Source organism: Hemitrygon akajei, chromosome 3 (genome assembly GCF_048418815.1).
Source record: "Hemitrygon akajei chromosome 3, sHemAka1.3, whole genome shotgun sequence".
Taxonomy (NCBI): domain Eukaryota; kingdom Metazoa; phylum Chordata; class Chondrichthyes; order Myliobatiformes; family Dasyatidae; genus Hemitrygon; species Hemitrygon akajei.
The window spans coordinates 180,827,812-180,855,787 of NC_133126.1; the positions used below are offsets into that span (position 1 = coordinate 180,827,812).

Below are 27,976 nucleotides of genomic sequence, written 5' to 3' on the forward strand. Positions count from 1 at the left end.
TTCATCTAAAGGAGCTCTCCAGGCTCCTGAAATAAGCTGGAGTCACTGGAAAGGGAAGCAAGACACAAGGCAGAGGCAAAATAGGGGGAGGTGCCCTCCAACACAATAAATAGGCTGAGGAAAAGCTAAAATGCAGGGAAGAGAGCTTGCGGTTTGTTTTACGACGTGTTACAAAAATATTGTAATTCTGTGAGAACTGTGCACATAACATGCAGGAGGCATTCCACTTACAACTCCACAGTGAACGAAAATGTCCATTACTGCAGTCAGCAAGACTTAAGTAACACTGAGACATGCCACAAAAGCACCAGATGAAATCTATCTGCAATAAGAACAGAGGCTAACCACTTATATCCCTAACCATCTGTGATCTCACCATCAACATCCTTGGGTGGGGGGGGGGGGGTCACCCTTTCCACAGCCTAAGTTTATGATCTACTTAAGTACTCTGGCTATTTGAATAAGTCAAGGGTGAGCCATCCTACAGTGAATGATTTACCCTCCCCGGACATTCCAAACCCTTTTCAATATTTACAAAGCACAAGTCAGGAGCACGATGAAATTGTTCTACTTCCTGGACAAGGGCAGCTCTAACAGTTAAGAAGCTCAACAGCATTCAGGACAGTGGCCGATGTGATCAGTGGCCCATTCGCCATCCTGAATATTCATCCCTCCACCACAACACACAATGGTTGTAGTGTGTGTTATCCGAGTCCAAATGAAGGCTCTCAACCCAAAATTTCAATTGTCCATTTCCCTCAACAGATGCGGACCGACTCGTTCAGATCCAACCCCTGCATTAAAGTTGGATATGAAAGATTAGCTTTATTTGTCACGAGTACATCAGAACATTGAAACACACAGTGAACTGCATCACTTTGCATCAAATCAAAACAGCGAGGTTATGCTGAGGGCAGCCCACAAGTGTTGCTATACTTCCGGCACCAATATAGCATGCCCCCGACTAACTAACCCTAATCTGTACTACTTTGGAAACCAGAGCATAAGGAGGAAACTTGTGCGTTCACAGGAAGAATGGACAAACTCCTTGCAGGCAGCGACGGGAATCAAACCCCAATCTTACAGCTGTGAAGTAACTACTTTTTTTAAAAAAGAATCAACATAAAGTTATTTATTTATTTAGAGATCCAATGTGGAACAAGCCCTTCAGCCCTTCGAGCTGTGCTGCCCAGCGACCACTTATTTAACCCTAGCCTAATCACAGGATTTACAATGTCCAATTAACCTATTAAATGGTACGTCTTTGGATTGTGGAGGAAACTGGAGCATCTGGAGGAAACACATGCACGTAGGAAAGAACATACAAACTTGCTTACAGAGGACGCCGGAATTGAACTCTGCTGCCCTGAGCTGTAATATCATTGCACTAACCACTACACTGCCGCAAAAAACAATTGTTGATCACAAAATAATCAAAACTCTCTAAATTGGATATTTGAAAACAATATTCAGCAGGTCAAGGAGTATCTGTTAATGTTTCATATCAATAATGGTTTCCCCTACTCCTTTCCTCAAAGCTTATTTGTTCATATGCAAATGTCAGCAGCAAGGATGTTTGTTGCCATCCCTAACTGCATCTACAGTCCAGAGCCTTCCTATCATTTCAGATAGTAGTTAAGAGTAAACCTTGTCGGTGGATCTAGGATCATATAAAGACCAAACTAAGCAAGACAGGTTTCCCTCCAATTCAGCTTAATTGTATGTGACTACATTTTTTTCCAACACTTTACATTAACTATTACTGATATTAGGTTTTCCTTCCAGATTTACTTAATTCAAATTATCCACAATCATTATTGATTTAAAAAAACGAACAAATATTTACCTTAAACCTACAGCATTAATTTGCAGGAAAATAAAGAAATACAACAGAATTTATGAAGACCATACTTAAGCAAAAACAGGCAACCAATGCACAAAATTATGCAAATAAATAAATCAATTAATACCCTTAAGTGTTCAGTATTTTGAATTGCTGCTAATTTAAAAGAAGCATTTGTGCAAAATACACAAAATTTTGCAAGGCTGTATACATAACAAAATGTAATATTGTGCTGTCATTTTAAACTTCCATGTGCAAAAGAAAAATGCTACTTAAAATTAATCTCCAATATTTGGTTTAGTGTTAATTCTTGCTGTACATACAGATGGAAACAGTTAATATATTTGAAAGCATTTAGGTTAGCAAGCGTAGAATGGGAGGAAAGCTCTATTCAGTTGTGGCTTTTTGAGTTGCTTGTTATTCACAATGGGACTATGCTTGTTAAGCAGGTCAGCTAAACAAAGCAACACACTCACAGAATCCCATACAACGGTCAGCTAGTCCCAGCCCAGTAAATGTAAATGAAGGAAAATGTGCCAGAGCTGTCACAAGGAGGAGGAGGGAAGATTAAAGACAGACAGTGAAAGGAAGTCAGCACCAAGGTTAAATCAAGCCCAACATAAATCTGATCAGTATCAAACTGGATCAAAAGAACACTAATAAAAGACAAAACAAGAACAGGTTAGCCATCCCTCATTATAATAGCCACTTAATTTTTAAAAAAGTGACTTGCTATGTCTTGCAGACATAATATACTGAACAATCTTGGCAATGGCCACATCATCAAAACCAAAAGAAGCAATTCAGTAACCCATCTCGAACGCACTGAACTGTATGAGATGGATTTTCCGAATCAAAATGACAATGTCAAGTTATCTATCTGTCCTTATATCACACTGTTAGAACCAGGCTATTTCACAAATAAACAGATGCAGTCATTTGCGCAGGTAATGGCACTTTTGTAGTTCATTTCAGGACTGGGGCTTTTAATGAAAAGCCCTATCTAGGTTGAAAGAAATTAGAAGCAATCTTCATGCCACATTAAACCAGTCATAGATAATATTCTGCTTGTGAATGGTGGGGGCATTCATGCAATGAATACTTACTGCTATCCTTAAGAAATAACTGCTGAGCAACACTATAGGAGAAAGAGCTGCATGAAGATGGATTTACATGAGAAGCTGAAAATTGCTAAACAATAGAATTGATTGAATTTTTACCAAATGAACATTTTAAAAATGATCAGATGTGATTAAAAATCATTATGAAACCATTAAGACAAATGACTTGCTGATTAATGGCAGAGTCTGATTTATCCCCAAATTTCCCAGATCTGTTTAAATTTTGTCTCTATGCCTGACATTCGAGATGAGGAACAGATGACCAGCAGCTAAAGAATTCTACATAAAGCCAGTGGTTCTTTATGATGTGACTATTGTTCAGTTCTATTATATTGCTACCTGATTGAACTAGAGAAAAACTGACTGGAAACAGGCTTCATTCCACGATTCTTGTCCTGGGGCATGCTATGTTGGCCCCTGCATGTATAGTGACACTTGTGGGCTACACCCAGCACATCTTAGATTGTGTTGGATGTTGATGCAAACAATGCATTTCACCGTATGTTTCAAAGTACAGTTGACAAATAAAGCTAATCTAACCTAATCTTCAATGCAATTAGATTTGCTGAGTTTCCATCACTTTCTCCCCTAAACTACTGTAAACCTTGCAGCACCTGGAGTCTCTTGTATCAGAAATGTGGCATTTCTCTCGGCAAACTGTGAAAGCTAAGCAGTGATCCAGGAATCAAGCCTTTCTTCTGGAACGTCTAACCCTGGCTTGTCTTCCTCTTTGAGATGCACCATAATTGACCACTGAGATTAATTGCAACAGCTCTCCCAGTTCTCAAATTAAGGTGGAAAAGAATGAGAACATTATTTTCAGATAATGAATTGTGTGTCTGAAGACCACCATTAAATGACTTGTGATTTGTTCCTGCCACAAAGTTGTCCTGTTACAGCATAACTGACTCTGACCAATGTAAATACTACATGTTAGCACTAATAGAAGTTAGAAAACAAAAAGCTTCCAGTCAAACACAGACCAGGAAAGGTTCAAATAAATGCAGTGCAGATATTTGAAGACCTGCTCATAACTCTAGGTCTGTCCACATAACTGCCTGATAAGTAATATTTCTGAAAGGGCAGATGTCAGCATAGCAAAGAATTACAAATAAAAATGATGAATCATGTGATTCCCCCTGCAGAGGGTTATCACTACTGGGGAACCCAAAAGGGTTTCTAATGTTTGCGAATAGGAGACCGTGGAGAAAGTGATAAGGTCAAATATAAGAGTGGATGGAAACTGCATGACGTTCCCTGCAGTCAAACTCAATAATGCTGAGAACCATTTCGTATATCAGTCTGCCACTTAACTGCCAGCACAGGAGAGGCTGGCAGCACTACGGGAGAATGCGCAATGAAGTGGATACAAGACACAGTGAACGTGCTCAGCAATTTCAAAAAAAGAGAGCAGAGAGAGGAGGGAAGAGGGGAGGGGAGAGAGAGAAAGAGGGCAGAGAAGTGGGGAGAGGGGAAGAAAGAGGGGGAGAATGGGGGAGAGAGAGGGAAGAGGGGTGAGAGAGAGAGGGAGTGTGAGAGGAGATAAAGAGAGAAAGAGAGAGATAAAGAGAGTAAGAGAGAGAAAGAGAGAGAGCAAGAAAGAAAGAGAAAGAAGGAAAGAGAGAAAGAGAAAGAAAGAAAAGAAAGAAAGAAAAAGAAAGAAAGAAAGAAAGAAAGAAAGAAAGAAAGAAAGAAAGAAAGAAAGAAAGAAAGAAAGAAAGAAAGAACTGCTTATTCCACTCCCATTAGGGAACAGGCTACCTACTTGGCATCCACACCAGGACCATCAGACTAAAACAGTTACTTTCCCCAAGTCATCAGGCTGATCTGCACTCATTAAGTCACCCTATCACCACTACTTTACCATTTTCTGTTAGTGTCACCTTACGCCAGATATTCCTGTACTCAGCATCACTTTCTGTACACACAATCAATCAACGTTATCAGCTAATCTTATGAATTTATATTTATTCTGATCTTTACAGTTATCATGTATTTTTTATGCTGCCTTGGATCTGGAGTATCTCATTTTGTTCTCCTTTACACTTGTGTACTGATGAACAACAATAAACAAACTCGAATCTTGAATGATAGAAGCCCTTGTCAGGATGTCATTAAAGGCTTTAATAACAATTAAGTCCTCCCAGAAACAGAGCCAATGTTATAAAGTGGCAACAAAGGGAGAGTGGAATTAATGGTGAAGTATTTTAAAGTTAATGTGAGTTACAAAGACAGAAAACGCTAGAAGCACTCAGCAGTTCAGTCAACACCTGTGGAAAGTGAAAATGAGTTAACGTTTCAGGCGAATGGAAGACAGTCCCATTAACAGATAACCACAACCGAGTCAGAATAAGTTTTATTATCACTGACAAATGTCATGAAATTTGTTTTCAATAGTAATCGTGATCTCAACATAGCAGAGGACAATTAGTCTCATCCATCTCTTCCCAACCTTCCCTCAACTACAAGCTTGTTTCTTCCTCTCTTCCACACTTCTGATTAAGGATGTTCATCGTAAAACTTTGCTTCTCTTTCTGCAGATACCGGCTGACCTGCTGAGTGCTTCCAGTATTTGTTTTTATTTCAGAATTTCAGCATCTGCACTTCTTCTGAATTTCATTTACCAGCCAATGTTTTCTCATTGCCAATTGAACTGGGTTGATGCCCATTTAGAAAGTCAACTGAGAATACTATGCATTTTAAAGGATAAAAGATAACAAAAGAAACTTGATAACTGTGAAATACTTGATGTGATCTAATCTGACATAATGGGGCATTTGGCAAAAGCACAGAGATATTGCTGTGATCTTTAGAGAAAATGATACTCCTCTAGCTACAAGAAAAAAGGACATTGCATAGAAAACAAAATCATGATAAAGGAAAGAATACAGAATGAAAATGGGAGCAAAGGGCTTCTAAAAAGGAGGTTGAAAGCAGCATTGGAGCAAAGAACATTTTCATAAATGGGAAGTCAAAACTCCATAAAAAGAGAAGGAATACTTCAGGAAAGGGGTGTGGAATATTGCATAAGGAGTAAAGAATACTAACTGCAAGGTGGGATATTGAACCAGAGTTGCTTTTTAAATGGGAAACTTCAGCTAAGTCTTTATTTAATTAGCAAGTTACTGATTACCCTGAATGTGTTTGTCAAGGTTCATCCTGAAAAGCTCAGTGGCAAGGGTGACAATGGAGCTCTGCACATAGATTGTGCTGACACTCTAAATGTATAGAACCAACAACACAATGAAGGCACAGACTTAATGACTATAAATGCAAAGAGGACTGTGCACGGCTTTTGTATTTGCTGTATATATTTTTTAACAAAACCAATTACTTTGGAATTAAAAGAAGATATTTTCAGGGGAAATTCAGCTCACTGCAGGGTGCAAAGGATAGTCCTCTCCAGCTCACTGGAGATCCAAATGTACCGAAGTTTGTGCCTGATACTTCAATGAAGAAACAACTAATGAATAATTCCTCCTTCTGTGGACAGAGTTAAAAGGCAGCTTGGAGAAAAAGGTGTGTACGGTGAAGTTTTTCAAAATAGGAGGAGGGTGTGTGATTTGGGGAGAGTTTCAATGTGCAGGGGCAAAGCAATTGAAGCAGCAATCACTGATGTTGAATGGAAGTGGGGATTGGGTATTAGCTCAAAACAATATGGGAGGGAAATTACACTGGATCATCTTACAAAAGTCAGCTGTAGCATAGGACAGTGATTGCAGAGTGGTCAGTTGGTCAGGGTCTTCCTTGTTGATATGCTGGGACCTGGCCAAGGTTGATGTTGCAGGCCTAGGCAGAGAGTCAGTGAGGGTTCAGTCCAAACCAAATAGATGCCTCTCTTTGCCTTTGCCTCCAACTTCCATCCTGCCCTTAAATTCATTTGGTCTATTTTCTGACACCTCTGTCCCCTTTCTCGATCTCTCTGTCTCCATCTCTGGAGACAAACTGTCAACTGACAACTTTTATATACCTACAGAATCCCGTGGTTATATTGACTATACATCTTCCCACCCTGTCTCCTGTAAAAATGCTAATCCCTTTTCTCAGTTCCTTTGTCACTGATTCCCATTCCCATTCTAACATGTTGGTTCCAGGATGCAGTGCTCCTTTCCAGAACATCAGAGATGTCCTCCTTTTCCGAAGTACAGGATTTCCCTTTTTCCACCATTGATGCTGCCCTCACCCGCATCTTGTCCATTTCCTGAACATTTGCGTTTATCCCATCCTTCTGCTGCCTTAACAGTGATAGGGTTCCTCTTGCCGTCACCATGAGCCCCTGCATCCAACACAGCATCTTCTGCCATCTCAAAAGGGATCCTATCACCAAACATATCTTTACCTCCCCTCCTCTCTCCACTTCCAGCAGGGATCATTCCCCCCATGATTCCCTTCTCCATTTGTTACCCCACCCCCCCCACCACTGATCTCCCTCCTGCACTTATCCCTGCAAGCTGCCAAAGTACCACACCTGTCATTTCATCTCCTCCCTCACCGCCATTCAGGGCCCCAAACTGTCCTTTCAGGTGAGGCAATACTTCACTTGCAAATCTTCTGGGGTTGTCTATTGTGGCTGGTGCTCCCGATGCGGCCTCCTCAACATTGGTGAGACCCATTGTAGACTGTGCGACCGCTTCATTGAGTACCTCCACTCCATCGGCCAAAGTGCAACTTCCCAGTGGCTAAATATTTAGATTCCGATACCCGTTCCCATTCAGACAAGTCAGTCAATGGCCTCCTGTCGTTGAGGTCACCCTCTGGATGGCGAAGCAACACACATTCTGTCTGGATAGCCTCCAACCTGATGGCATGAAATCTGAGTTCTTCTTCTGGCAACATTAATTTTTGCTCCCCCTCCTCTTTTTCCATTCCACACCCTGCTTATCACCCTTCTACCCTGCCTATCACCTCCCCCATGAATGCCTTCCTCATTTCCCTTTCCCCTATGGTCCACTCTCCTCTCCAATCAGATACCCTCCTCTCCAGCCCCTTACATTTCCTACCCACCTGGCTTCACCCTCCACCTTCCAGCTACCCCCTTCCCCTCTCCCCACCTTTTTATTCTGGCATCTTCCCCCTTCTTTTCCAGACCTGAAGAAGGGTCCGATACGCCGACTGTATATTCATTTCCATAGATGCTGCCTGACCTGCTGAGTTCCTCCAGCAGTTTGTGTGTTACATTGGATTTTCAGCAACTGCAGAATTTCTCGTGTTCATGACATACCCCTCTTCAGAGAATGCGTAAGTGCGTGGACATCCCTGGAGAGATAACACACAGAGTTCACAGGCTCTCTGCAGGCCTTCTGGAGTTGGTGGGTGCTGCAGTGGTAGGAATGCAAGTTTTCAATTGATGCACATTGATAAAAATGGAGTTGAGTATAACGGCAAAGTATTCAGGGGAAAGGAAACAATGAAGATGAAGCCACAATAGACAACCCCAGAAGGCAGGGGAGGTGATAGTTGAACAGGACTTGGACACCTCGACAAAATGAAGGATAATGAATGGAGAAAGGGAAGCTGAGGAAAAAAAAATCAAGTGTGGAGTGGACAAGAGTATGCATTACAGAGGGGGAAGAAGCTGACATGATTAACACAAGGAACATTACAGAGAGCTATGAAAATTACTAATAAACTGTAATAAATGTCAGGTCACCGCAGGCCCAATCCACCCCCTCTAACCCACTCACTCTCTCAATCACTTATAAGGTGCCAATCAGCACTGGAGCAACACTGTCACTGGTGTTTAATGTTACCAAATCTGGTCAGTGCTGAATTAATCATATACAAATCCGCACCAGTTTTATCGTATGTCCCATTAAGGTGCAATTAATTATTAATTAATTAATTAATTAATTATTATAATCAAAGATCTTCATAAACTCAGAAAATATTTTAGAACATGTGAGGATTGTGAAAAAAAAAGAGCCATTATACTCAGGATTAGCAAAATCCAACTGCTCAGACAGTGATAATAACAGCAGTAAATGTGAAGGGGAGACTGCACATTAAAGGGAGAGAATATGAATACGAGAGGGGTTTGCTGCCTCAGGGAAAGGAGAATGCAGCACAGCAGTGTGAAGGAAAACTGCATAACAAGACAACGGATGCAGTTAGGGCAATGCTGATTAAAGAAAATGAAGGCTGCTTGAAGGGAGAGGGGAATACTGCATAAGGAAAAGAGCGAATGGTGCACAGAAGGAGAGGAAAATAAGACCATATGGCATTGGAGCAGAATTAGGCCTTTCAGCCTATCGAGTCTGCTCGGCCATTCCATCATGGTTGATTTATTATCCCTCTTTACTCCATTCTCCTGCCTTCTCCCCATGACCTTTCATTCCCTGTCTAATCAGGAACCTATCAACCTCCGTTTTAAATATACCCAATGAATTCCACAGACTTACTGACCTTTGGCTAAAGGCATTCCTTCTCATCTCTGTTCTAAATGGATGTCCCTCCTATTGATGCTGTGCCCTCTGGTCCTATACCCCCCCCCCCCCCAATAAAGGAATCAATCTCTCCACATACATTCTATCCAGACCTCTCAATATTCGAAAGGTTTCAATGTGCTCTCTCCCCAGCTCCCCCATTCTTAGATAAGGGGCCCAAAACTGTTCACAATACTCCAGGTTCTGACTGACAAATGCCTAACAAAGCCTCAGCATCACATCCTTGCTTTTATATTCTAGTCCTCTCGGAATGACTGCTAACATTGTATTTGCCTTCTTTACCACTAACTCAACCAGCAATTTAACTTTCAGAGAATCCTGCAGAGGACTTCCAAGTTCCTTTGCACCTCTGATTTTTTTAAATTTTCTCCCCGTTTGGAAAATAGTCTATGCTTTATTCCTTCTACAAAGTGCATGGCCGTACACATCCCTACGCTTCTGTATATTCCACGAGCCGCTTGTTAGCCCAATCTCCTAATTCATCTGTCCTTCTGCAGACTCCTGGTTATTCAACACTACCTGCCCCTCCACCTATCTTTGTATCACCTGCAAAGATGGCCACAAAGCCATCAATTCCATCATCTGAATCATTGACATACAGTGTGAAAAGAGTCAGTCCTAACATTGATCTCTGCAGAACTCAGCCAACAGCAGCCAATCAGGAAAGGCCCCCTTTATACTGACTCTTTGCCTCCTGCCAGTCAACCTATCTTCTATCAATGCTGGTGTCTTTCCTGTAATACCATGGACTCTTATCTTACTAAGCAGCCTATGTGGAGCACCTTGTCAAAAGCCTTCTGAAGATCCAAGAATACAACAACTACTGACTCTCGTTTGTCTATCCTGCTTGTTATTTCCTCAAAGAATTCCAACAGATTTGTCAGGCAAGATTTCTCCTTAAGGAAAACCATGCTGACTTTGGCATATTTTACCATGTGCCTCTAAGTACCCCCAAAATCTTATCCTTAAAAATGGACTTCAACATCATCTCCCAACCACTGAAGTCAGGATAACTGGCTTATAATTTCCTTTCTTCAGCCTTCTTCTCTTCTTAAAGAGTAGAAAGATGTTTGCATTTCTAGTCTTCCAAGTCATTCCAGAATCGAGTGATTCTTGAAAGGTCATTACCAATGCCTCCACAATCTCTTCTGCTACCTCTTTCAGAACTTTGTGGTGTTATCCATCTAGTCCAGGTGACTTAACTACCTTCAAGCCTTTCAGCTTCCCAAGCACATTCTCCTTAGTAATATCAAATACAATCACTTCTGACACCCTCAAATTTCTGGCATTCTGATTCTGTATTCAACAGTGAAGACCGATGCCCACCATACCTTTGTTCCCCATTACTACCTTTCCAGCAACATTTTCCAGTGGCCCAATATCCACTCTCCCCTCTCCTTTACTCTTGTTACATCTGAAACAACTTTTGGTATCCTCTCTGATATTATTTGGTTGCATCCCTACATATTTCATGTTTTCCTTCCTTATGGCTTTTTAGTTGCCTTCTGTTGGTTTTTAGAAGCTTCTCAATACTCTAACTTCACACTAATTTTTACTATATTATGTGTCTTCTCTTTGGCTTTTATATTGGCTTTGACTTCTCTTGTCAGGCACGGTTGTATCATTCTCCATTCATAGTACTTCTTGTTCTTTGTGATGTTTCTACCCTGCACCTTCTGAATTGCTCCCAGAAACTCCAGCCATTGCTTTTCTGCCATTATCCCTACTAGTGTTCCCTTTCAATCAACTTTGGCCAGCTTGTCTCTCATGCCTCTGTAATTCCCTTTACTGCACTGTAATACTGATACTGCTGATCTTAGCCTCTCCTCTTCAATTTTTCTCCCATGTTGCATTTCAACTCATCCCACTGACTACAATTTTGCCCTATCATCTGCCTGTCCTTCCTCACAATCTCATTACATTCTCAGCTCTTTCACTCCAGTTCTCACCTCCCCTGCCAAATTAGTTTAAGACCTCCCCAACAGCTCTAGCTCTAGCACACCTATTTCTAATGATTCTGGACCCCCCCCCCCCCACCTCAGGTTTAGAAGTAACCCTTCCTTTTTGTAAAAATCATACCTTTGCCAGAGGAGATCCCAGTGATCCAGAAATCTAAAACCATGCCCCCCTACACCAATTCCTCAGCCATACATTCATCTGCCAAATCATCCTATTCTTATCTTTACTGGAGGGACAGGAAGCAATCCAGAGATTACTACCCTGGAAGTCCTGTTTTCCAGCTTTCTACCTCATTCTCTATATTCTGTCTTCAGTACCTTCTCCCTTTTCCTACCTATGTCATCGGTACCAATATGTGCCACATATTCCAGCTGTTCGCTCTCCTCCTTTACAATGCCGTGCACTCGATCCGAAACATCCCTGCCCAGGGCACCTGGAGGCAACATACCATCCGGGTGTCTCTTTCACATCCACAGAATCTCCTGTCCACTTCTGTGACCATGGAATCCCCTATCATTACTGCACACCTCTTCTTCATTTCTGAGGCACAAAGTCAGACTCAGTGCCAGAGACCTGACCACTATGCTAGTTCATTCCTTAACCTCCCCTCTCCAGCCCCAACAGTACACCTGTTATTGTGGAGAATGGCCACAGGGGTACTCTGCACAGTCTGCCTATCCCCGTTCCCCCTCCTGACAGCCAATGAGTTACCTGTGTCCTGCAGCTGAGGTGTAACTACTTCCCTGCGTGTCCTGTCGTTCAAACCCTCAGCCTCCCGGAGTTCATCCAGTTCCAACTCCAATTCCTCAACACGGTCTGAAAGAAGCTGCAGCTGGATGTACTTGTTGCAGGTGTAGTCGTCAAGGACACAGCATAAGGAACAGAGGAAACGTTCCAAGAAGGAGACAGAGGATTGAAGGAGAGGGAATGGTGCATAAAGAAAGAGTGGATTGGTGCATAATGGGAGAGGGAATGGTGCATTAATGGGAATGGGATTTGAATGCTTTATAAATGGAGAAGAGAAAGGGATAGGAAAGAGCATGTTATATAAAAGAGAACACAAGTATTGCCTGAAAAGAGAGGAAATTTAGATAAGAGGGTAATGTTGTGGAGAAATCAAGGAAAATGCTGTGTGAAAGGAATGGGGATTACTGTAAAGGGAGTGGGGAATGTTGTGTACAGGGGAACGAACTGCTGTAAAAATAATCAAAATGCTGTATTAACAATGACTACATAAAAGGGGGAAGGGAATCCTACATGAAAGGGAAGCAGAATTCCACATGAAACTAATGGGAATGTTGTATGAGAGAATGGAATGTTCCATAAAAAGGAATTGGGAGATTTAGGAATGCTGCCAAAAATATATGTGATGGGTGACATCGCATAAACAGAACGCAATGTTTCATAAAAAGAGAATGGAATGCCGTACAAACGGGATGGAGAAATGCTGCTTCAAAGGAGTCGAGAATTCTGCATGCACAATATGGAAATATTATGGGAATGCAAAAGGGAATGGTGCAATAGAAGTAGAAGGGAACACTAAGTAAAGGCTAATTAAGACAGAGGGTGGAACAGTGTTTAGGAGTGAAAGGGATATGGCATTAAGGAGAGGGGATTGCTGCACAAAATGGTCGTTGACTGCTGCCTTTCAATAATGAGCTTGCTGCATAAAGGGGAAAAGGGATTGCTGTGTGTTTTATTAAAATGCACTTTGTCTTTTTTATGCAGTAGTATTTTCAGCTTGAAAGTATCTCTATGAATAGAATGGCACAGCACATGAACAGGTTCTTGGGCTCTTGATGCTGAACAAATTAAACTGGTAATTGAATGCCTAGCTAATCTAACTCTTCTGCCTACGTAAGGCCCATATGCCTCAATTCTTTGCACATTCATATGCTTAAGAATCTCCTAAATACCTCCACTACTACCCTGTCAGTGCATTCCAGGCAGCTAACACTCTCTGTGTAGAACTCCACCCCAACCTGAAATGCAGGTCCTCTAGTTTCAGTCAGTTTGACTCTAAGAAAAAGGTACTGTCTGTTTATTGTACATATGCCTCTCATAATCTTATAAACTTCTAGCTTGTCTCCCCTTAGCATCCATCGCTCTAAAGAAAAGGGTCTCTCCTTGTAGCACATGCCCTCTAATCAGGAAATATTCTTGAATAGTAATATTACCTCTAGCTCCAAGCTAATATTATAATTTGGATATTCAAAATCTGTTTCATCACACTTCAGTTTTCCTTCATTAATCCATTGTTTCCATTGTGATCTAACACAAATTCTGTATAGTGGTAAACTTTACAGTTTATGAAATTGACCATTTAAAATAAAAATGGGACAACTTTTACTGTTGTAGTTTCCTTTAGCTGAAGCTGATTGCCATCAATAAGCTCTGGAACTCCATATCTGGAAATTTTCAACTTAGCTCAGTTCTATGACAAATTAAAATGCACAGGCTGAGAATAACACAGTGCAGAGAGAAGATATATTAAACAGAAGGGATTCTACAGATGCTGGAAATACAGAGCAATACATACATTGCTGGACGAACTCAGCAGGTCAGTCAGCATCTATGGAGAGAATAAACAGTCAAAGTTTCGGGCTGAGAGACTTCATCGGGACTTTGGTGCTGTTAATCTTAGTAGTGGGGAAGACAACTGACATGCACAAAATACCGGAGGAACTCAGTAGGTCAGGTAGTATCCACGGAAATAAACAAACAGTTGATGTTTGAGGCCGAGACTCTTCTTCAGGACTGGAAAGGAAGGGGGAGGATGCCAGAATAAAAAGGTAGGGGCAGGGGAAGGTGAACAGCTGGAAGGTGATAGGTGGAAGCCAGGTGGGTAGGAAAGGTAAAGGGCTGGAGAGGAAGAAATCTTCTATATATCAAGTTCTCCTATCAAGCACCTCTGGTCCTGCCTGTACTGGCTTCATCAAGCATGTCAGAATCTATAGAGCTTGAATGGATCCTGAGGACAGACTAAGAAGATGAGAAAATAGACCTGATTGTAGAAGAATAACAGATTTCTTCCCTTCAGGGAAATAAGCGAAGCAAACAGGGCTTTGCTGCAATGTGGCTGGTTTGTGCTTGTCGTTGTCACCAAGACAATCTTATTTCAGGCATTACAAATTTTATTTAATTGCTTGAATTTAAGATCCCCAGCTTCAATGGTGGAAATTAAAATGAACTCACGTTTCTGGATCAATAGCCCAGAACTAAGTTAGTCCAGTTACTTAACCACATTGCTAATATTCAGCCAGATGGTGCTTCAGGTTTCATGGCTCCTTACTGGAGGGCCAATAGATGGAACGACTACACTCTACAATCAAAGAAAAAAAAGTCACACTTCGGCAGAGGGTAGACTCGCTTGCGACAACAGAGAAGACTGATACAGGAGTATGACTTTCAGCCTCTCTGGCCTTCTCTGCAATTCAAGACCTTTCTCCTCATTTTTTTTCTGTGGTAAGCCCATAACCCTTCTTACCCCAAACACCCAAGCTACAAATAATATCTGTATTGAAGGTACTCAAATCACAAGATATACAAGCAGAATTAGGCCATTTGGCACATTAAGTCTGCTTCGACATTTCATCACGGCTGATCCAATTTTCCTCTCAGCCCCAATGTCCTGCCTCCCCCCCAACCCCAATATCCCTTCATGCCCTGACAAATCAAGAATCTATCAACCTCTACCTTAAATATATGTAAAGACTCGGCCTCCACAGCCACCTGTGGCAATGAATTCCACAGATTCACCACTCGATAGCTTTCAATTCGGTCAAGAGAGACAAATTTCTGCAGCAGCCAGATTTGACAAGTATGTTTCTAAGTCCCTCTTGATTGACAGATTCAAAAAGCTCTTGTGAAGTTAAAAAATGGCCATATTTCATGCTTGCTGTGGCCCGCTGCATTTTTCTAGAGCTGTAATGTGACTAAAATCAAGTCCTTTTGCATCTCCTAATGAATGGAACTCACTGCTTATTGCTATTCTGTTTTTGTCCATCCACCTAATCCTCAGCCAGTGCAGTACATGACCCCCAAACTCATTTGTTCCACACTCTTTTGTGTGGCGCTTTCACAAAAGACTTAAAGTCCAAATACATCACATCCACTGGTTGCCACCTTACCTCTTACACTTATTACAACCTCAAAGATCTGATGAGTTCATCAATTTTATCAGCGTGAACAAAAGTAAAAGCAAGATAATTACTACTGGCCAAAGATAACTACTGGCCGGGTTACTGGGCAGAACTCCATTGCTATTCTTCATAGAGTACTGTGGAATATCATCGGCTTTCTGGGACGGTGGGTGGGAATAATGACTCATCCAAAAGTTGGTTATTGTGCTAATGAGTGTCAAGACTTTTAACAATGTAACTCTGTGTCACCTGATAGGCAGAATATGTTTAATATAATGGGGCTAAACCTTAATGCACTAAAATGAGATTCATTTACTATTTGGCTGTTTTCAGACAAATAATACACCATTCTGTAGACCAACATTAAAAACAATCTCTTGAGGATACGATTAGATTTCAAACATCAATATATTATATGAAACAACAATGAATCATAATTGAACATGATTCATAAACATAAACACAAAGAGAAATAAAATTAATCTTTTTCGCTTTGTAATTCTGACATTGGAAAAAAACCTGGCACCTTCCTGAGTAAGGAGCCAAAGGAGATGACAATCTGGAAAAACTTCCTCCAAAGGTTATTAGGTTGTAAGTGATCTTTACTTGCACTTATTTAGAGCAGTTCTGTGTGGTATGACTATACAGCAATCTTAAAAGAACAGGCTAAGTTTGCAGTTAACATAACAATCATCCTCAGAGCTAAACACCAAATACATTGGCAGAACTGTGCAAATGTTGTACAGTAACTGTTTGTAGTTGTGGTTCTTATTCTGTTTATGCTTTTATGAAACTAAAGATGATTATTAATTTTAACAAAGTTAGGCACTAGATGTAATCAATGTGCCCATAGTCTGATGCAGGAAATTACGGACAATCAAAATCCACAATACATTCATTTCATTGGTGGAGGCACTAAGGAAGATTAAGGAACTTCACTGTTTGAACAGTCTTAGTGTGAGTTATGTCAATTCCACCCTCTACTTCATATCTCATAACTGTCTCTGTTGTGAAAAATTCTTCACATAATTCCATTTCTGACATACTTCACTGTTTTCACACATATCTTTCATTAGATTCTTACTGAATCTTCTCATTGAACTCATTTGCCAGCACACCAGCAGTCACCTACCTTCTAACATGGAAAAGAAAGGCCTTTTTAATACAGTTCTTTCAAAACCCCAAATTGATTTATAGCCAAAGAAATGTTCCTATCTGAAGTAGCATCAGGGTTACATTAATGTAATTCCTGTGCTATGCTGGCATATTAAGTTTGTATTTTAAAAAGACATTTAAATTACAAGTGAAGTGGCAATTGCCTGGCCGAGCAACACTGGGAGAGGAAAGGAAGTGTCGATGTTTTGTGTTAAAACCCTGCATCAGGATATTACCTTTTCACCACAGATACTGCCTGACATGCTGAGTTCCACAAGTGGATTGTTTGTTGCAGATCGCCAGGAATAGACTGATTCCCTCCCTTGTTTCCAAAGCAGCAATGGTACGAAAACACATAGCCTTCCCCAACTTTACTTACTCTCAGCCTATTAAACCAATGCCCATAGACTTTGGAAGGTTCAACATTATTAATTTCACATCATTAAAATGTATTTGGGATTTCAATCAAGTACACTGCCTGAATACAAAAGGTAGCAGCAGGTCGGTACAGTGAAAAAGAGTTTTCACCAGTAACCAGTCAGCGTTTGCTGTTGATTAGCAACAGCAGCCATCATCTGAGTGGAAAGAGTCAGAGTGATGATTTTGAGGCTTTAGCTCTTGAAACCTTCCATGAAGAGAGGCTTCATCCAGAGAAGGCAAAGAAAAGAAAAGCTCTAGTTTAAGTTTTTTTTCCCCCTTTCCCTTCTTTATATCTCCTCAGCTAGGATAGTAGAGATACCAGGCAGGATAGTGAAACGCTCCTCTTGCGTGATGTGGGAAGGCAGGGAGACCTCCAGTGTCCCTGACGATTCAACTGTGTAAAGTGCATCCAGCTGCAGCTTCTAACAATCCATGTTACAGAGCTGGAGCCGGAACTGGATGAACTCTGGATCATTCGGGAGGCTGAGGGGTGATAGATAGGACATACAGAGAGGTAGTTACACCCAAGGTGAAGGACACAGAAGACAGGATGACAGTAAGGAGGGGGAAAGTGGTTAAGGAGCCCGTGCAGTGTACCCCCTGTGGCCATCCCCCTTTTCAACTGGTATATCACTTCGGATACTGTCGGGGGCACAGGGTGCGGGGGTTTAACCTAACAGAGGAAAGTCATAGTGGTTGGGTCTCTGGCACTGTGCCGACTCTGTGACACAGAAGGGAAGGAGGGAGAAAGGTAATGCTGCGGTGATAAGAGATTAATTAGGGGAACAGACAGGAGCTTCTGTAGGCGAGAACAAGGAGGTATGAACAAGGAGACATCAAATCATTAGACAGAGCTGACATAGGGTCAGAAGGTGTTGAATCATTGTGGATAGAGGTAAGGAATTGCAAGGGTAAAAAGAACCTGATAGCTGTATAAAGCACCCAAACAATAGTAATGATGCAGCCTACAAATTACAACGGGAGATAGAAAATGCATGCCAGAAGGGCAATGTTACAATAGTCATGGGGGACTTCAATAAGCAGGTAGATTGGGAAAATCTGATTGGTGCTGGATTCCAGGAGGGGGAGTTTCTAGAATGCCTAGGCGAAGGCTTGTTCGAGCAGCTCATGATTGAACCCACTAGGGGATCAGCTATTCTGGATTTGGTTCTGTGCAATGAACCAGAGTGATAAGATAAAAGAACCCTTGGGGGAAAGTGGGGGAAATATGATCGAATTCACCCTGAAATTTGAGAAGCAGAAGCTAAAGTCAGGTGTGTCAGTATTGTAGTGGAGTAATAGGGATTAGAGGCATGAATGAGGAGGTGGCCAGAATTGATTGGAAAAAAAACACTGGCAGGTTTAACAGCTGAGCAGCAATGACTGGAATTTCTGGAAGTAATTTCTAAGGCACAGGATATATACATCCCAAAGAGGAAGAAGTATTCCAAATGAAAGGTTAGAACTGTGGCTAACAAGAGAAGTCAAAGCCAACTTAAAAGCCAAAGGGAGGGCATATAATAGAGCAAAAAATAGAGGGAATCTAATGGAAGGGTTGTCTATTTTCTAAATGGAGAGAAAATATAAAAAACTGAGGCATAAAGGGACTTGGGAGTCCATGTGCAGGATTCCCTAAAGGTTAATTTGCAGGTTGAGTCTGTGGTGAGGAAGCCAAATGCAATGTTAGCATTCATTTTAAGAGGACTAGAATATAAAAGTGAGGATGTAATGTTGAAACTTTATAAATCAGTGGTGAGGCCTCACTTGGAGTATTGTGAGCAGGCTTGGGCCCTTTATCTTAGAAAGGATGTGCTGAACCTGGAGAGAGTTCAAAGGGGTTTCACGAAAATGATTCCGGGACTGAATGGCTTGTCATATGTAGAGCGTTTGATGGCTATGGGCTTGTATTCATTACAACTCAGAAGAATGAGGGTGACCTAACTGAAACCAATTGAATGGTGAAAGGCCTTGACAGAGTGGATGTGGAGAGGATGTTTCCTATGGTGGAAAAGTCTAAGACCAGAGGACACAGCCTCAGGATAGTGGGGCATCCTTTAGAACAGAGATAAGGAGGAATTTCTTTAACCAGAGAGTGGTGAATCTGTGGAATTCTTCACCAAGCAGCTGTGGGGGTCAGGTCTTTTATGTATATTTAAGGCAGAGGTAGATAGATTCTTGAATGGTCAGGGCATGAAGGGATACAGGAAGAGGGCAGGAGATTGGGGCTAAGAGGAAAATTGGATCAGCCACAATGAAATGGGGGAACAAACTCAATAGGCCAAATGGCCTAATCCTGATCCTATATATTATGGTTCTATGGTCTTATGCGCATTTTAAGCTTCAACATTCTGATTCATATATTAAGGACGTTCCTGAGAAAATTCTGTTGACAGTGATTTGTCTGATCAAGTTTTGTTTTGTTTATCCATTGGCTTGTGAGGCAGTGGAATTAATGATTACAGTTAATGGTTGAAATTTGGGGTTCGGAGTGCTATGGTGCAGGTGCAGCTAGATGGGATGAGGCAGAAAATCAAGTTGACATGGACTGGATGGGCCAAAGGGCTTGTTTCTGTGCTGTATGCCTCTGTGACAACGGAGCCCCTTATACGGAGTTCAACTGGCAGCACAGAACAGTTAATTTTGTCTATCTTCTCACTGTAGCTCACAGTGCTTAGAGAAAACTAATCTCAGGGTTGTATATGGTGACATATGTGTATGTACTTCGATAATAAATTTACTCTGAACTTTGTAGAGAAACCAATAAGGTAGAGAAACATCATATTTTTAATCACAAATAGAATTTGAAGTGGAAGTTAGATTAAATTTATTTGCACAAGGGATTATTAAAACTTGTAGAGTCCTGTCATAAATAATTATTTTGAAAGGCTGCGCTTCATTTGCTTTCAACAAAGGAAAACAATCATTCCAAGGAAACAAGGGGATGAGAGGTATTAGAGTAAGAGGTTTCAGTGCTAGCATAATGATCTAACTGGCCTATTCCTGTGGTGTAACAATCTATGAGCACTCTAAACACCTTTACATTTAATATTCTCCAATATTTTTGCATTGACGTTTGGTAATACTGCACTAACAATGCTGCATCGATCGATCCAATATAAACCTTTATTGCAAAGGCATCCAGGGTGAATGGTAGTGACAACAGAAAAAAAGAACTATCTCGCTCCAGACAGCAGGTTCAATAATATATTCAAGTTTTGTTCTCACTGGCCATTGTGTCACATAAGATATAGTGAGATTATTATTTGTTTATAGTCATTTCTCCCATTTATCACTTTTTCCAAATACTATTCTAACATTATTAAGAACAATTATACTTTGTTTCCTTCAGTTTTCATAACACACCGCTAACCCGGCAGAGACTGTAAATATGCCTCTGGACAGCCATGCAGCGTGATTATCAGAGATGAGGGCAAGCCTTATCAGGGAGTTCAATGACAATGTAACACTTTCCAGCAGCAAATCTGCTTAATTAGCATGCTATTGGAGAGTGGAGGCAGAGCTCTTACGCTTGGTGTTGTTCGGCATGTGGAGATTTCAGGCCACTTGAAGTCGTCAAGAAAATTACTCTTGGCTGTCCTGTGTAAGGTCTGTGACCTAAGAAGATTCCCAAGATGAGTAGTTGACCTACAGAGGAGCTCACGTGGATGGTAGGTTTCTCCCTGCTTGTTCTAACCGCACGGGTTCAATACGGCGAATCCCTGGCTGGGTGGTAGAAATATCCGTTTGATCGCCTGTGTAACATTAGCCTTCTCTTGTACTGCTAACTTGGAGACTCCACAAGTACAATCCGTGGTCAGCTCATCGTCTGATGCTTTTGAGGAAAGAGAATCCATCTCAGCCATATCACTATGGAATTTGTGATCAGGGTACTGTTGCAATGTGACCCACAGTTTGATCAGCCACAGTCTGCAGAAAGTTAATGGCAAAGTAACATTTATAAAGCCTGCTCCCTGAAACTTCAGAAAGTTATACTGACTAGTTCCTACAGGTTTTCAGAGCTGATGGACTGATTCATTCTGGATTTTCCTAGGCTGACTTATTCATGATTTCCCAAATCAGATTCATTCTGGATACTGCTAATCTGATTCATTCATACACGATTCCCCTCATCTGACAAAGGCAAAGCTGGTTACTCACCTGATGCGAAGCCACATCAGCATTTGAGTGGTTCCCCCTCCGAACACCCAGACGGTGAAGAACACAATCATCAGCGTGGTGGTGAACATCATCTGTTTGGGTTTGGAGTCGGTGTCTCGGATAGCCAGGGCAAATGCAATGGCACCACGCAGACCTGAGCAAAAGAGTGCAATTGTGATGTTGGCGCACAGAGCAATTACAAATAAGCAGCAAGGTCTGTTACCAGCAGAAATACACAATGAATCTAATCTAATAAAGTATAATACCTATCAAATATTGAAAGGCCTGGGCATAGTGGATGTGGAGAAGACGCTTCCTATGGGGGTGGGGGTGGGGTGAGAGTCGAGGACCAGAGAGCGCAGCCTCAGAAAAGAAGGACATCCTTTTAGAACTGAGATGAGGAGGAATTTCTTCAGCTAGAAGGTGGTGAATCCGAGGAATTAATCACCACAGACAGCTGTGGAGGCTATGTCATTTGGTATATTTAAAGGGGAGGTTGATGGTTTCTTGACTAGTAAAGATATCAAAGGTTATGGGAAGAAGGGCAGGTGAGTGGGGTCGAGGGGAATAATATATCAGCCATGATGGATTTGTGGAGCAGACACAGTGGGCTGAATGGCCTGACCTAATTCTGCTCCTATGTCTTATGGAGCTCTTGTTAGGCAGAATACATAACTAACACACGGCCAAAGTGGAATTCGGTCTTTCGTTTTATCTGCTCAAACAACAGCGGATGTGTTGTCTTGTCTTCTAAACTCCTAATTCCTCAAACAAAACATAGTGAGCTGAACTGAACACCAGAAATAGACCCAGGTTTGCATCAATTCAGAACATTTCCTGACAAATGACCTCAATTTCCTTTCAAATTAATCACACGTCACTAGATAGAACAGCATCACTTGGAGCATTTTAAGAATTCGATCAAGTATTCAGCAGATTATAATGCATTCCTGAAATCTCAGAAACAAACTTTGGTGTTGATCGCTGTTGTGCATTAATTTAATTATCAAAGGGTGGGGGGAGGGGAAGGCTATGGAGAGATGTCTGGGGTAGAGAAGAGTATGTCAAATTGAATATGGAAGAAAGTTCATCAGTTAGTGGTCAGGATACTTCCCTGAGAGGGAAAATGGTCACTTAAACACAATGTTGAGTTTGCAGAAAGCTTGCTGGCAGATTGCTTGTTATTGAAAGATGTACTTAAAGGGACCATGTTGCTGATGGGATGATGCCCTGTTTTAAGTGGTCAGCGTTACTTTGTGTTTAGTCAGGGCAGCTGGATTAAAGTGCAGTTGCAGACATCACAAGAGAAACTAAATCTTATATGAACAAAAATACACTTAGCTTCAAAAGGGACAAGTACTCACTGTCCTTTAGCATGAATTAGGAATTAGTCCTTGTCAATTGAAAGGCTTAGACTATGGTAGCGTGGTGGTTAGCAGAACATTTTGTAGTACCAGCGACTCAGATTCACTTCCTGCCACTGTCTATAAGGAGTTTGTACTGTGATCGTGAGGATTGCCTCCAGGTGCTTAGACTTCCTCCCACAGACCAAAGACACACTGGTTAGTAGGTTAATTGGTCATTGTGAATTATCCCGTGATTGGACCAGGATTAAATTGGGTGTTGCTGGGTGATGTGGATCGAAGGGCCTATTCCACGCTGTTCCTTAATAAATAAAATCAAAATAAATAAATGAAGTCTGATGATCCAGCATTCAGTGTTCAGTCTGTGCAGTGTGCTCTTACCTTGAGCCAGAACATTCCTGGTTCAAGTCTCAATCTAGCGACTCATCCACAACAACCATGACTGACAAGACCAATAGTCCAGGAAGGTGCAGTCCATAGCGTGGGCATGGACAGGTTGGGTCAATTACAGGAGAAAGAATGAAGTGGCATGGGATCAGACCCTTCAGCCCACTGAGACAAGGCCAATCCTCAATTATCCATTTATGCTAATCCTACACTACCCTTATTTTATTTGCCCCATGTTGACAGAGGTTCTGCTTTTCAGGTGAGACAAAGACAGTATCCTCTCTTCTACCCTTGACTTGATGTATAAGATGTCATAACACTATTTGGAGAAAGAGTGGGAATTATCTCCAGAATCCTGGTCAATAAATGTCCTTCAGCTAGCAACAGTGAAGCAGATTTTGGGTCACTACTTGACTGGAGACAACCTCAACCAACTATAATTGCCCTATTCCGGAAACAAGCCCATGGCAGATGCCATCTCCCTGCCCTTCACTCATCTCTGGAACATCTGGATAACAAAGACACTTATGTCAGACTCCTATTTATTGATTACAGTTCTGCTTTCAACAACACAATTCCAAACAAACCCAGCCCCAGACTCCTAGATCTAGGACTCAGCATCTCCCTCTGCAATTGATCCTTGACTTTTGACCATTAGACCACAATCAGTAAAGATAGGCAGCAACACCTCAGCCACAATTATTCTCAACACCAGTGCCCTGCAAAGCTGTGTCCTCAGCCCCTTATTATACTCCCTAAGAACTCCTTACTGTGTGGCCAAATTCTGCTCTAACTCCATTTACAGTTGACACCACTGTAGTTGGGCAGATCTCCAACAATGATGATACAGAGTACAGGAAGGAGATATAGAGAGTCCCATGGCATGCTATCAAGATAACAACCTCTTCCTCAATGTCAACAGAATGGAGCTTGTCATTGACTTCAGAAAGCTGGGTGGAGTAAACACTCCTGTATGTATTAGAGGCATCAAATTGATGATGGTTAGATAATCTGAGTTCCTTCCTCCATTTTCTGGCCCACTTACACACTTATCAAGATCCCTCTGTAAGTCCTGATAACCATCTTCAATGTCACCTACCATACCTTGAATTTTCTCATCCAAATCACCGATATAGATTGCAAGGAGCCAAGCATTGAGCCTAAGGGACACCATTAGTCACGAGCCTCCAGTCAGACAAACAACCTTCCACCATTGCCTTCTGCTTCCTGACAGCAAACCACTTCTGTATCCAATTAGTTACACTACTGTACAAAGTCTTAGACACATATATATACGTAGCTAGGGTGCATAAGACTTTTTGCACAATACTGTATTTGTCAACGTGGAGCAGAGAGCGAGTTTGTAAATCTGGCAGGAGTGGCAAGGGTGGCATGCTGCGGGTGGGGTGTGGGACAGGTGGCAGAGAAGTGCCAGGGCAGGGGGTTGCATGGGTGCAGATACACCCAGCCTGACACACCAGGCAAGGTTATTTGATTCTAAACAATTGGTTTATTGATCATTAAAGAATGTCTTTATGGTGCTTCCCGCTCCCTAACCTCTCCCTTCCCCTTTTCTTAACTATGATTCCCCTCTCCCTACCCCCTTTCCACTCTCAGTCCACAATATCACAATCCGGTTTATCATCACTCACATACGTCATGAAAAATGTTTTTTTTTGCAGCAGTACAGTGCAGTACATAAAATTACTACAGTACAATGCAAAATTCTTAGGCACCTAGCTATAAATATGTGTCAAAGATTTTTGCACAGTACCGTAATTCTCCTCAGATCCCATGTAATCTAACTACCATCTACCATCATGTCCTCATCGATCTTCTTGGTTACTTTTTCAAAAAACTTGAAACTTGTGAGACTTATTTTCCCAAGCACAAAGCCATGCTGACTGTCAACCATGTCTATCTAAATGTTTTTATATCATATCGCAGAGAATCCCCTTTAGTAACTTACTTACCACAGATATTATGCTTACTATTCTATAGTACCCATTTTTCCCTTTGTAGCACTTCTTAAAGACACACATTTTAGCCGCCCTCCAGGCCATCCACCCCTAATCATGGTGTACGTATCTCGGTCTGGGATCCAATGTTCTTGGATATACCTGACCAGGCCCTGGAGACTTACCTACTTCCATACATTTTAAGTCCATAAGACAGATGATTGACCTCTCAATTAACTTCTCCAAGTCCAAAGTCTTTTTGTTTTTCTTCACGGTAAAAACAAAGCAGAGATATTCATTGTGGGCCTGACCCATCTCCTGCTGCTCCACACAAAGGTATCCACTTTAGTATCCTCTCCTTTTACTTTAACATGCTTACAAAATCTTTTTGGATTTTCCTTACTATTCTCTGCCAAAGCTAGCTCATACCACTATTCGCTCTTCTGATTTCCTTCTTGGGTATACTCCTGCAACCCCTATACACCTTCCAAGGTTTGCTTAAGCCTGGCTGCCTACACCTGATCCATGCCCCTGTCTCCCCTGACCAGAACCTTAATATCCCACATCAGTCAGGGTTACCTATTCCTATTAGCCTTGTCCTTCGTTCTAACAGGAACTCTTAATACCTGATATTTAAAACACCCACTTGCTAGATGGCCCTTTGCCTTCTCCAATCAACAGTAAGAGTAAAATACAAAGAACTTCCTAGCAGCTTATTCTAAAAATAGAATGGACTGCAATTTACTTATCAGTAATAACAGGATGTCAAAGCTGCGAGTAACCTTCTCACTTTAGCACACAATTCCTTACCAATGAAATGTTAATTTATTCTCTCCACTAAAGCTATCTTTCTTGTTTCGGGGTTTTCCACCCCCAATTTCAGGCACTTGTTTCACTAGGCAGGAAATCCTAGACTAGCTTCCATGTTGGTTTGGGGTCATAATTTCCCACAAGCATAAAATCCAAAAGACAGACAATGCAACTCCAGTGTGAAACCTGAGATCTACTGGGGGTAAACCACTCATGTGTCAGCTTTCATCCGGTGCAACCTATTGGATTACATCTTTGTCTGGGAAACAATGAACCAGAAAGGAAAGGGGAACAATAAATCACAAGGGAAATGGATATATTAAAATCTGAAGAAAAAAGGTCAGTCAGCAGAAATTATGTCAGAGTAGATTGGACTGACTAACTTGATTCCTTTTATTTCGCAGATGAAGTGACTTACTTAGTGACAGCTGTGCGTTTGATGTAGTTTTCAAGTATTTTTAGAAAGGCCTTTGGAAAGGATCCATATGACAGACTATTCAGCAATTAATGTAGGGCTACTGCAAATGGGTGCTGAAGCTATGACTTAAAGTAAAATCCCATGGAATACAAAGTCAAATACCAAGTTGAAACCAGCGCTGTTCCGGGTAAAAGACAAAATTAATTTATTGGCACAAATTTTTATCACCCAAGCTGTTTGCAATAGGCCAGGCATGGCTCTGAACTGGGTGCTTGCTTTGAAATTCTATTAATCATTTGGGAAAAATAGTCCCCAGTGATTAAAGAATTTGTAGTGATTAAAAAATAAGTCACATCAATGACGTTGAGTAAGAAAGCATCAATAGGTGAACTGACTGGATGAGCAGTAAAGTCATTCACAGAAATCAATCCTGAAGAATGAGTTAATGCATTTAGAGTGGTCAAAAAAAGATTAAGAAACATACAGGGTGCTTAAGTAGTAAAGAGTAACAGAGGGACTTTAGAACACATGTCCCCAAACCATACCAACGAGGATAAGAGGACTAATGGGTTAGTTTCCTCTATATCACATTTAAGATCAAGGGAGTCATTTTGGAATTGCTTAAAATGTCAGATTACTTCTGGAATACATCATATAGTTCTAGTCAAGACATACAGGAAGGCATAGAAGGGATTTATAAGGAGAATGCTACGTCTGGAGAATTTTAGTGAAAGAGGTTGAGACTGTTTCTTATAAACACAAGAGATAACTGTCATTGCTGGAAATCTGGGGCAACACACACACACACACACACACACACACACACACAAAATGCTGGAGAAACTCAGTGAGAAAGGCAGCATCTATGGAGGGAAGTAAGCAGTGGAGGTTTAGGGTTGAGATCCTTCATCAGGACTGGAAAGGGAGGGGGCAGCTGCCAGAATAAGAGTGTTTGGGAGGGGAAGACTGTGTGTTTCTGAATGCACTTCCTAAGAAGGTTGGCGTCATTCAATGTCTGTAGTGAGATGCTGAAGATGTTCTATAGGTCAGTTGTGGAGAGCGCCCTCTTCTTTGTGGTGGCGTGTTGGGGAGGAAGCATTAAGAAGAGGGACGCCTCACGTCTTAATAAGCTGGTAAGGAAGGCGGGCTCTGTCGTGGGCAAAGTACTGGAGAGTTTAACATCGGTAGCTGAGCGAAGGGCGCTGAGTAGGCTACGGTCAATTATGGATAACTCTGAACATCCTCTACATAGCACCATCCAGAGACAGAGAAGCAGTTTCAGTGACAGGTTACTATCGATGCAATGCTCCTCAGACAGGATGAAGAGGTCAATACTCCCCAATGCCATTAGGCTTTACAATTCTACCGCCAGGACTTAAGAACTTTTTAAAAGCTATTATTAATGCTTTTTGAGACAGTGATTTAGATGCATATCATATTTTTTTTTACTGAGTTAAGTATTGTATGTAATTAGTTTTGCTACAACAAGTGTATGGGACATTGGAAAAAAAGTTGAATTTCCCCATGGGGATGAATAAAGTATCTATCTATCTATCTATCTATCTATCTATCTATCTATCTATCTATCTGTTTCCTCATTTTGGAGGCTGAGAGAGTTTTAACCTAGGTGTGACCTAGACACTTGGACAGGCAGCACTTATTTCTCTTAAGAGAACAGTCTGTAACCAAGCGTTTGGATTTAAAGTAATTGTTAGAAAGATTGGTAGGAATACGAGGAGATATCTTTTTCATTTGGTTGTGGAAGCCCAGAATTTAGTGCCCAAAGAGAGTGAAGGCA

The 27,976-nt window shown here is 41.4% G+C and overlaps 1 protein-coding gene across 3 annotated transcripts in view; it reads right to left on the reverse strand.

Annotated features, from left to right (window-relative positions):
* LOC140725691 (sodium/hydrogen exchanger 9-like) overlaps positions 1–27,976 on the reverse strand; it is a 531,897-nt gene that overhangs the window by 194,690 nt on the left and 309,231 nt on the right. For all 3 annotated transcript variants that reach the window (XM_073041518.1, XM_073041520.1, XM_073041519.1), the window contains exon 12: positions 21,242–21,395. In XM_073041518.1, coding sequence (XP_072897619.1) covers positions 21,242–21,395 — 154 coding nt within the window. The remainder of the gene's footprint in view (positions 1–21,241; positions 21,396–27,976) is intronic.